Raw genomic sequence first — 12063 nt, 5'->3', positions numbered from 1 at the left:
CAATGATCACATCTACAACTGCACTTTGATTGATATAGAAAACAAGATTGCTTTATTGGGTGGAACCACTTTGCACTGCCCGCAACTCTTCGTGATGAATCGAATTTTACGTCAACCGAGCTCATTCGTGAAATGTCCTACAATGCAGACACTATTACCCAATTCATAGACGAAAATGAGCCGAAGCTCCTATCAGAACAGCAGCAAATTATAAACACAGTTTTCGGAAATGTTCAGAACCAGAAAGGCGGGATTTTTTTCCTAGATGCACCTGCAGGCACAGGAAAAACTTTCCTTATTAAGCTTCTTCTTTCAAAGGTGAGGCTGAATAAAGTCATTGCATTGGCAGTGGCATCCTCCGGTATTGCTGCAACTCTCCTATCTGGCGGCAGGACTGCTCATTCTGCCTTTAAGCTGCCCTTACACTTAGCAAAATCTGAAAGCCCCTCCTGCAACATCACCAAAACGTCTGAAAAAGGCATGCTTTTGCAGAAGTGCCAACTCATCGTGTGGGATGAATGCCCTATGGCCCACAGATGAGCTCTAGAAGCCCTCAACACTACACTCCAAGACATCAGGGATTGCCCAACTCCTATGGGAGGTATAACGCTTCTTCTTTCTGGCAACTTTCGTCAGACACTTCCTGTTATTCCCAAAGGGACCAGGGCTGACGAAGTCAGTGCATGCCTCAAATCATCTTTGTTATGGCAACATGTAACAACACTCACTCTCACGACGAATATGTGAGCGAAACTGCATAATGACCAGCAAGCAGCGCAATTCACTTCAAATGTTTTATCACTTGGAGATGGAAAACTAATGCTCGATGCAGATGGACAAATTTTAATATGCTCCACTTGTACACCTGTCAGTACAGTAGAAGAGCTCACAACAAAAGTCTTCCCTAGGCTACAGGAAAACTATCGCGACATTAAGTGGTTATGCGAAAGAGCTATTTTAGCCCCCAAAAACACTTTGGTCAATGCAATAAATGACCAGCTGCTGCAAGTCATTCCTGGTAGTCTATATGTCTACAAATCTATGGATTCTTTTCCCAACCCTGACCAAGTGGTAAACTACCCTATCGAATTCCTGAATTCACTTGAACCTCCGGAAATGCCACCTCATAAACTTCGGCTGAAAGTTGGAACTCCTGTTATGCTTCTTAGGAATCTAAACCCAACAACACTCTGCAATGGTACACATCTTGTGATAAAGAAAGCCATGCAAAATGTCCTTGAAGCAACCATTATATCAGGGTATGGAACAGGAGATGTTTTTATTCCCAGAATTCCACTTACTCCGTCCGATGCTGATATCCCCTTTACATTTAGACGACTTCAGTTTCCCATTCGCACCAGTTTTGCAATGTCGATCAATAAATCACAGGGGCAGATGCTTTCAATTACAGGACTACACTTGGAGGAATCATGTTTTTCACATGGCCAACTCTACGTGGGATGTTCAAGAGTGGGGAGCAAGGACAGTCATTTCGCGTACACTCTAAATGGAAAAACAAAAAACATTGTCTACAATGAGGTATGGCGCCAGTGAGTATTACCAACTGCTGTCGACTTTATCAATGTAAGTTTCTGTATATCTTTCATTAGCTTTTTTCAAATTAATTCATAAATGTTTAACCTGTCTTTACATTACGTTGGTCTCTGAAATGACAGTTCTCAAACCACATTCGTACAGATGTTTTACATGATAAGTACGAGAAATTAGGTAAAGATTACAATTTTTGGTGTCTAACTATGCAGAACAACTGAATTTCATAGTCTCATCATTACTGCATGGCAGATGGATGTAGTATTCAAAGGGGTGATTTCAAAGTCATTGATTTGTCAAGCAGGATCAAATTGGGCAGTGTAAGTATGCTTCAGTTTGGCTGAAAGGTGACCACACATAATGCAGTCATCTATCATCTGGGAATTTCTTCAACTTTCAAAAGAGGAATGATGATTTACGAAAGTGAAATATGTTAAAAAATTCAGGAAAAGATAAATTTTAATTCCAAATATATATTTTTCTGCAACATTCACCCGTTTTATATGTAAGTTATTTATGCATCAGTACGAGAAGAACACAATGACGTCAGTTTCAAGTATTACTAAAATCAATTAAATTTCTAAGGCAACGCTGGGCTAACATAAAAAACAGACAGAGTTGGAACTCTTTTAAACAAAATAATATATATATATATATATATATATATATATATATATATATATATATATATATATATATATATATATATATATATAATTTTGGACTGATGGGTATATGTCGATTAGTGTGCTGAAGTGTTTGGTAGATCACTGGCAGTTTGGGCTACCTAGTGACATTCACAGTCAGGGTATATTACCATTGGATCTACTTCAGGAACTCTGCAGTGTAAGTTGAGATAATAATAATAAGTTTTTAAGTAACCAGAAGACAGATTCAGTATTAATCTTTATTTTGTACAATGGTCATTTCAACTCATCCTGCTAATGTCCTCTGTTCAACATGTTGTGTTACATCCATTTTACAGTCTGGGTCTCATCAGGTACATCCAGACATAAAGTTGTGTCTCTTTATGTATGGATGCACCTGATAAGACCAGATTGTGAAATGGATGTAACACAACATATTGAATGGAGTCCCACCCATAAGGGACATTAGCAGGATGGGTCGAAATGACTGTTGTACAAAATAAAAATTAATATCAAATCCATCTGGTTACTTAAGAAATTATTATTATATATATATATATATATATGTATATATCAATTTGAATACACAACCGGAAAAGTTACTAATAGTTTCATGCTATTAAGATACTTGAACATGTACCTTAAAACTATCTTTCAGGCTCTATTTATGCATTATTTCAGGTGTAGACACATGGACAGGTTTCTTTTATCAAATTGGAGGGCACCACCCACTACAGACTGACTTGCTGTCTCACAGATTTTGACATATTTTCTGTTATTTTGTTCTATACCAGTTGTATTTAATGAGCTCTCTGCAATCAGGGAGAACAAAAATTTATTTCTAATTTCTTTTTGGCATCAACCTCCTTCATGTTTTTTCCACATTTTTTCTTATTTTACTATTGTCCAGTGTCCTTGTTTTTAGAAATATATATAATGCATAAACAGAGCCTGAAAGATTTGCTTTTAAGATACGTGGCTTATTTTATAAATATGCCTGTTCATGCATCATAAAAGTATGGAACTATTAGTAGCTCTTTTGGTTGTGTAATTAAATTGATATTTATCTCTCACTGGATGGAGCACTTTTTTTGTTGATTCTACCTCTATTGGATCTTTAAACTATATATATATATATATATATATATATATATATATATATATATGTATGTATACTACCTTGAGTGTGTTGTGTATTCAAATTGATATATATATATATATATATAAAATAATGATAATAATAATAATAATTTCTTAAATAACCAGAAGGTGGATTTGATATGTATAATAAAATTAGTAAGAATGTGTTAGAAGTGTATATGTGTGCATATATAAATAGATATATGTAGGTATATTTTATTTAACTCATATGCTTGTATACTTTATTTTATTTAACTTTATCATATTGTATTATATATTTTTACTTTCAAAAACAGTAAGAATGTATGTGAGAAGTGTATATGTGTACATATGCAAATAGATATGTACATGTATTTTTCTAGTTTACTTTGATTTATTATTATTATTATTGTTGTTATTATATTATTATTATTATTATTATTATTATTATTATTATTATTATTATTATTATTATTATTATATTGTATTTATTTGTTTAAAAATAGCAAGTATGTATGTAAGAAGTATATATTTGTGCATGTATAAATATATGTATGTAGATTTCATTTTAATTTATTATATAGTCTTTATTCCTGGTTCTATAATAGTAAGAATGTATGTAAGAAGTATATATATGCTCATATATAAATAGATACGTGTGTATATGTATATATATATACATATATATATATATTTTTATATATATATATATATATATATATATACATATACATATATATATATATATATATATATATATATATGTGTGTGTAATCCACCTCCAACAATGGAGAACAGTCGCCATATTCCCTTCCATATCAGCTAACTTTGATGAGCGTAAAGTTATATAACCAGATTGTTATCTGACACTCCATTGTATTCTTTACGCAAAACCAGTTGGGAAAGTCAGCCGTGATGGATATTTAATATTATACATTACAGATAATATATATATATAAACATATGTACTACCTTGTATGTGGATTAGACTTCCACTTTCAACTCAACATATATTGATGACATAAAGAGCAAACATAGTAAGAATGTATGTAGGAAGTGTATATGTGTGCATATATGAGTATACATGTGTAAATATATAAAACTATATACACTATCTTGTGATCTTGTGTGTGGATATATGAATGAATACACTGGGCAACAGAAAAAGATTTATTGTCTGCTACCCAGACAAATGGTGCTGTACTAAACAAAATCGAGTACGTTGATTACAAATCTGAACTCAGAATTGCTGTAGCATGTCAGGATTTTGAGTTATGTGCATAATTATATATTAATACTATATGAGAATCAGGAATAGTTAAGATCAAGGTAAATAATTATTATAATAGTATATTAGTACTGTATATAGTAAATTTATGCTCAAAGCAAATAGTATTATAATATAATAGTACATAGTATATTTATGTTACAGGAATATTCACTTTATTTTTGACATGCTCAGCTTAGAAATGTTCGAGACGCTTGCTCTTGCACTAATGCGTCATGCTGGTCTCCCATTGCACCCATCATGTGTAGATTGAACTGGCCTTGATACTTCATTTCCATCTCAGATATGTCCTGGTGGAACCTCTCACCATGCTCATTATTAAGGGCACCAAAATTCGTTGGAAAAAAATCAAGATGAGAACGCAAGAAGTGCATTTTAAGGGACATTCAGCATCGCATTCTTTCATATGCTGTTAGCATGTTGTTTATTAAATCAGCATAGTTTTCAGCTCTATGATTTTCAAGAAAGTTCTGTACAACTAATACAAATGAATCCCATGCTGTCAGCTCAATTGGATTCAGTTTAACTCTGAATTTGCTATAAGATATCAATTCTCTGATCTCCGGTACAATGAAAATGTCTGCTTTAAGTTTTGCGTCACATTTCTCTGCACCAAATTTTACTTTTAGGTACTGGAAGCCACAACCATCATGTGTCATTGCTTTTACGAAGTTTTCCATGAGGCTGAGTTTGACATGAAGGGGTGGAAGGAAGATCTTTTGCGGGTCTACTAGTGGCACATGCTGCACATTGTACCGACCAACTATGCACTCATCTCTTTTAGGCCAGTCTTTTACAGTGTAATGATTGCTGTCATTGTGGTTGTTCCAAACACACAAGAAGCACATATTTTTGGTGTATCCCAGCTGCAATCCTAGGAGGGGGAAAAACACCTTTAAATCACCACAAATATTCCACTTATGAACTGAGTAATTAACTCCTTTCAGAATGAGTTCCATCGATTCATAAGTTTCTTCCATACCGACATGACCCACAGGAATGGAAGGTTTTTCATTACCATTATGTGAGGCTAACCTTACTCGAGTCTATAAACAATCTCCATTCGTTAGCCACATGCACGTGTCCTAGTTTTTGCATGAGTGCATTAACATCAGTAGAGAAACAAGCATTATTTTCTTGCTTGAAAAAGACAGATAAGCCTTTATGGCAAGAACAGAAAATGGAAATTTCCCTTCCTTGCTGTAGGAGATTCTGTTGTTGTAGTTTGGATCACAAAACTTCTGCCCTCTCTTTTGACAATGCTGGGTCTCTTACTAAGTCATTCAAATCTTCTTGATTAAACTAGCCTGGCTTATTTTTCTTAGAATCAACTATGTACTCTTCGTCAATAGGACAGTCAGAGGGTTCATTGTGTGATGTGTCAAGATTTTCAAGAGAAGCATGTGAGAGGGGAACTGCGGGACCATTTTTAGAGCCGACTTACAATCTGCATACACAATTTTTGTTTTGGTCTTCTTTGAGAAACCACTAATATTAGTCATGCAAAAGTAACAATGAGAGACATGATTGGCTGGCTCACGCCATACCATTGGTAATGCAAAAGATATTCCCTTCTGTTTTCCATTCAGCCACTCTGTAAGCCCTGAGTAACAGACGGTGCAGCATTTATGAAGTGCCCACTTCTTGCCTTGGTCCCCAACTTAACACTCAAAATAGTATTTATAGGCAATTTTTAATTTGGTGGCAATGTTCTTCTGCTGGTCACATGGAGCAAATTTTCCACAGATATAACAAAAATTCTCTGTGTGATTCACACAGCCTCTCCTATTCATGATCTAACACAATGAACACAGTTAAAACAGTAATCACACATAGCGAGAGACACATATACCACATGTGACGGCAGCACAAATGACACTGAGAGTTACCAAGAACAAACTGACGTGCGTAGCACTGTAGACAATACGTCAGCGCCATCTATTGCTGAACTAAATAACGAACTTTCTCATTGTTTGTTTTATTGCTGTTAATTCTTTAATTTTGAATTAAGACTGTTTTCATTTTAGCAAATTTTATAATACAGCCTATATCGAGCTAAAAGTATAGTTATAATCTTGCACATGCATATAACCCAAAATCCTGACGTGCTAGAACAATTCTGAGTGTAGATTCGGAATCAGCATCCTCAATTTAGTCTAAACCACATGCTTTTACCCCAGTTGAAAAATCTTTGTCGTCCAGTAATATTTAGGTATACAGGGAAGAATTTACCTACAAACTTATTTTTCTAATTGTTTCAAAAAGGGAGGTAAAGCTAGAAGGTCATAAATTAACTTTATATAGAGGCTGATTTGAGTGTAGAATGGAGCCAGTTGTTTTGTTGTGAAAGGTGGTGGGTAATTTAGATCCTTCAAAGAAACAGTTGATAAGTACAGAAATGGTCAGTTTTCTTCATTTTATCATATTATTATCTCTAAGCACTTTATCTTATTCTTCAATCTGTTTTGCCTTTTCTTCCTTATCATCTGACCATGATATATATATATATGATTATATATATATATATATATATATATATATATATATATACATATATATATATATATATGATTTTATATATATATATATATATATATATATATATATATATATATATATATATATATATATATATATGATTTTATATATATATATATATATATATATATATATATATATGATTTTATATATATATATATATATATATATATAAGCACAGTTATGACTGTGCGGTAAGAAGCTTGCTTCCTAACCACATAGTTCTGGGTTCAGTTCCACTGTATGGCACCTTAGGCAAGTGTCTTCTACTATAGCATTGAGCCAACCAAAGCCTTGTGAGTGGATTTCGTAAACGGAAACTGAAAGAAGCCCATTGTGTGTGCGTGCATGTATGTATGTATGTATGTATGTGAGCGTGTCTGTGTTTGCCCACCCCACCCCGCCATCACTTGCCAACCAATACTGATGTGTTTATGCTCCCATAACTTAGTGGTTCAGCAAAAGAGACCAGTAGAATAAGTACTAAGCTTACAAAGAATAAGTCTAGGGGTCAATTTCTTCAACTAAAATGCTTTAAGGCAGTGCTCCAGCATGGCTGCAGTCAAATGACAGAAACAATTAAAAGAATAACAGAATATGTATATATATATATATATGTGTGTGTGTGTGTGTGTATATATATATATATATATAAATATATATATATATACAATCATCATCATCATTTCATGTCCACTTTTCCATGCTTGCAGGGTGAGACAGAATTTGGTGCAGCATATTCTCTATACCTGCCCATCCTGTCACTAACCCTTATCTATTTCCTATGGATGGACATGTCTTCCATGGAAAACTGGAAATGAACATCATTGTTTGTATGGTAATGATGATGATGCTCATTTACAACCATCATACAATGTCAAGACAAGGTTACACACACACACACACACACACACACACACACACACACCTGATAGGCTTCTTTCGGTTTCTCTCTACCAAATCCACTAAAAAAGATTTGGTCAGTCCAGAGTTATAGTCGAAGACACTTGCTCAAAGTGCTGTGCAGTAAGACTGAACCTGAGACCACATGGTTGTGAAGCAAGCCTCTTAACCACATACCCACACCTGTGCCTATACACACGCAAACATACACATATTTATATATACACGTACATATTGATTGATTTCAAATTTTGCCACAGGGTCAGCACTTTCAGGGAGGGATAAGTCGATTACATCAACCCCAGCTACTCATCTCATCAACACCATCAGGATGAAAGGCAAAGTCGACCTTGGCAGAATTTGAACTCAGAATATAAAGACAGACAAGATGCTACTAAGCATTTTGCCCAGCATGCTAATAATTCTGCAAGCTCATCACCTTAATATATACATATTAATAACATACTAATAACTCAGCTCTAAGTTCTGTAGACACACAGGGCATATAAATCTCAAGATGAGTCAATCCTATGCACCGACAAAACTTGAAGTCATAAAGAGCTGAGTCAAGCTGTTATTAAAATATATAACAATACAGAGACCACGCCAAAGTTATTGATTGTGATTTTTTATACACCTAGGTATCTTGAAGAAGTAAGTAAAACAAGATGGTAAGATAATAGACCATTGACAATGATGAATAAAAAAGTCTTAAGAAAAAGTGTCATATGCCTCATCGTACTTCACTGGCAAAAGAACCATATATATATATATATATATATATATATATATATATATATAAATATATGTAAATAAATAAATATATATATATATATATATATATATACATATATAAACATGTATATAAATATATATACATAAATAAATAAATATATATATGTGTACATATATATATATAAATATACATATGTATATAAATATATATAAATAAATATATATATAAATATGTATAAATAAATATATATAAATAAATATATATATAGATATATTTAAATAAATTTATATAAATATATATATATATATATATATATATATATATATATATGTAAATAAATAAATATATATATATATATATATATATACATATATAAACATGTATATAAATATATATACATAAATAAATAAATATATATATGTGTACATATATATATATAAATATACATATGTATATAAATATATATAAATAAATATATATATAAATATGTATAAATAAATATATATAAATAAATATATATATAGATATATTTAAATAAATTTATATAAATATATATATATATATATATATATATATATATATATATATATATATATATATATATATATATATATATATATATATATATATAGGTAAATGATAGGATTGCTTCAATATTTCAGGGGTAGTCTGAAGTATTTAAGCAGCCAGGGGATATTTAAATCCGAAGGCACTCCTGGAAATTACTTGTGTGGGTACCGTCTTCATTAGAAGGTATCCAGAGGCAGGTAATTTATTGTTTAAACCGCAGTTTATAATTATAATTAAGTGGAGAATGGAGAAACAAACACAAGAAGAAGCAAGTCAATTGGGCTAGTTAGCCATTGATTTAATTATGTGGAGATTATATAATGAGTCATTTACGTACGTTTCAATGTGCCAAATGGTTTGGCAGATCTCTTCAGAATGTTGAGAAGTATGTTAAAGTTCATGGTGTGAGAGATGCGGGAGAAACAGTTAGTGGATATAGTAAAGCATATAGTGGTATAAGAATAGGGTTAGGTAAAGTTAGTCTTACATTTTAGTTGAAGTTGTGTTAATAGTCTTGCTGCAAAGGAGAGGTAGGGTGGGTGCTGTTCAAGCTCGTAGTTCCACTCTTGATTAATCGCATTTCGCACGTGGTTGTTTTTAGAATCACAGGCGTGTGTCTTTTACTTTTAGCACCGGCGGTGTTAGTAAAGGGGGGGGGGGTGTAACTCTAAGTTTTGGTGAAGAGGAAGCACCTTGGACAAGTGTCTTCTACTATAGCCTCGGGCCGACCAAAGCCTTGTGAGTGGATTTGGTAGACGGAAACTGAAAGAAGACCGTCGTATATATGTATATATATATATATATATATAAATATATATATATATATATATGTATGTGTGTGTGTATATGTCTGTGTTTGTCCCCCCAACATCGCTTGACAACCGATGCTGGTGTGTTTGTGTCCCCATAACTTAGCGGTTCGGCAAAAGAAACCGATAGAATAAGTACTAGGCTTTCAAAGAATAAGTCCTGGGGTCGATTTGGTCGACTAAAGGTGGCGCTCCAACATGGCCACAGTCAAATGACTGAAAGAAGTGGAAAAAAAAAGAGTATATATCAATATATATATATATATATATATATATATATATATATATATCAATATATATAAATAAATATATATATATATATATATATATATATATATATATATATATATATATATATATCAAATATATATATACTCTTTTACTTGTTTCAATTATTTGATTGTGGCCATGCTGGAGCACCACATTTAGTCGAGCAAATCGACCCCATAACTTATTCTTTGTAAGCCTAGTACTTATTCTATCGGTCTCTTTTGCCAAACTGCTAATGTTACGGGGACGTAAACGCACCACCGTCGGTTGTCAAGAGATGTTGGGGAAAAAAACACGGACACACAAACATATACACACATACATATATATATATATATATATATATATATATATATATATATATATATATATATGTATATATATATTTATATATATATATATACGATGGTCTTTCAGTTTCCGTCTACCAAATCCACTCACAAGGCTTTGGTTGACCCCGATATTATGTAAATAGAGGAATTTAACTGTAAATAATGTGACAATTCGTCAATAGCCATGATAAAGCTCCAATTTTCGGATGTCGCTGCCATCTCTTATATATATATAACATTACAGGTAATGAAGGTCACAGAGAGGGTCATAGCCCAACTAATTAGGGAGAGAGTCAGTTTAGATGAGATGCAGTTTGGGTTCATGCCAGGGAAAAGCACCACTGATGCTATATTTCTGGTAAGACAGCTGCAGGAGAAATACCTAGACAAAGATAAAACATTGTACCTGGCTTTTGTTGACATGGAGAAAGCCTTTGAGAGCTGTGCGAGCCATGTACAGGGACGCCGTTAGTAGGGTGAGGGTTGGCAATGAGTACAGTGAAGAATTCCAGGTAGAAGTAGGGGTCCACCAAGGTTCAGTCCTCAGCCTCCTCCTATTTATCATAGTCCTCCAGGCAATAACACAGGAATTCAAGACAGGATGCCCCTGGGAGCTCCTCTATGCTGATGACCTTGCTTTAATTGCTGAGTCACTATCAGAACTAGAGAAGTTTCAGGTGTGGAAGCAAGGATTACAATCGAAGGGCCTTAGAGTCAACCTAGCTAAAACTAAAGTCCTAATAAGTAGAAAGGTAGACAAACCACAAACCCCTTCAGGTAGATGGCCCTACCCAGTGTAAGCTATGGACACCTAAGAGGTGCAGCAATATCAAAGGAAGGCTAATTAGCAAGATAGTTTTTGTATGTGGTAGATGCTCAGGAGCAATAAACATTGAAAAAAAACAACTTCTACCACATTCCAGGGAGAAAAACTAGAAGTAGTTGATAGCTTCCTTTACCTAGGTGACCGAGTCAGTAGTGGGGGACGGTGCGCTGAAACTGTAGCTGCTAGAATAAGAATAGCCTGGGCAAAGTTCAGAGAGCTCTTACCTCTGTTGGTGACAAAGGGCCTATCACTCAGAGTAAAAGGCAGACTGTATGACGCATGTGTACGAACAGCCATGCTACATGGCAGTGAAACATGGGCTGTGACTGCTGAAGACATGCGTAAGCTCACAAAGAACGAAGCCAGTATGCTCCGATGGATGTGTAATGTCAGTGTGCATACTCGACAGAGTGTTAGTACCTTGAGAGAAAAGTTGGACCTAAGAAGCATCAGTTGTGGTGTGCAAGAGAGACG

General features: G+C 33.7%; 1 protein-coding gene across 1 annotated transcript; it reads left to right on the top strand.

Moving 5' to 3' along the window:
* Positions 1 to 819: 819 nt before the first annotated feature.
* Positions 820 to 1554, top strand: LOC149132646 (ATP-dependent DNA helicase PIF1-like). Its single transcript, XM_089363321.1, has one exon. The coding sequence runs from the start codon at positions 820 to 822 to the stop codon at positions 1552 to 1554; it is 735 nt and encodes a 244-aa protein (XP_089219447.1).
* The last annotated feature ends 10509 nt before the right edge of the window (positions 1555 to 12063 follow it).

This window comes from Octopus bimaculoides, chromosome 14 (assembly GCF_046866305.1).
Source record: "Octopus bimaculoides isolate indiv1 chromosome 14, ASM4686630v1, whole genome shotgun sequence".
Taxonomy (NCBI): Eukaryota; Metazoa; Mollusca; class Cephalopoda; order Octopoda; family Octopodidae; genus Octopus; species Octopus bimaculoides.
This window is presented reverse-complemented; position numbering and strand designations above follow the sequence as displayed.

Bases quoted from the DNA above. Each gene is read 5' to 3' on its own strand.
- LOC149132646 (XM_089363321.1), top strand. From the start codon at position 820: ATGCTCGATGCAGATGGACAAATTTTAATATGCTCCACTTGTACACCT.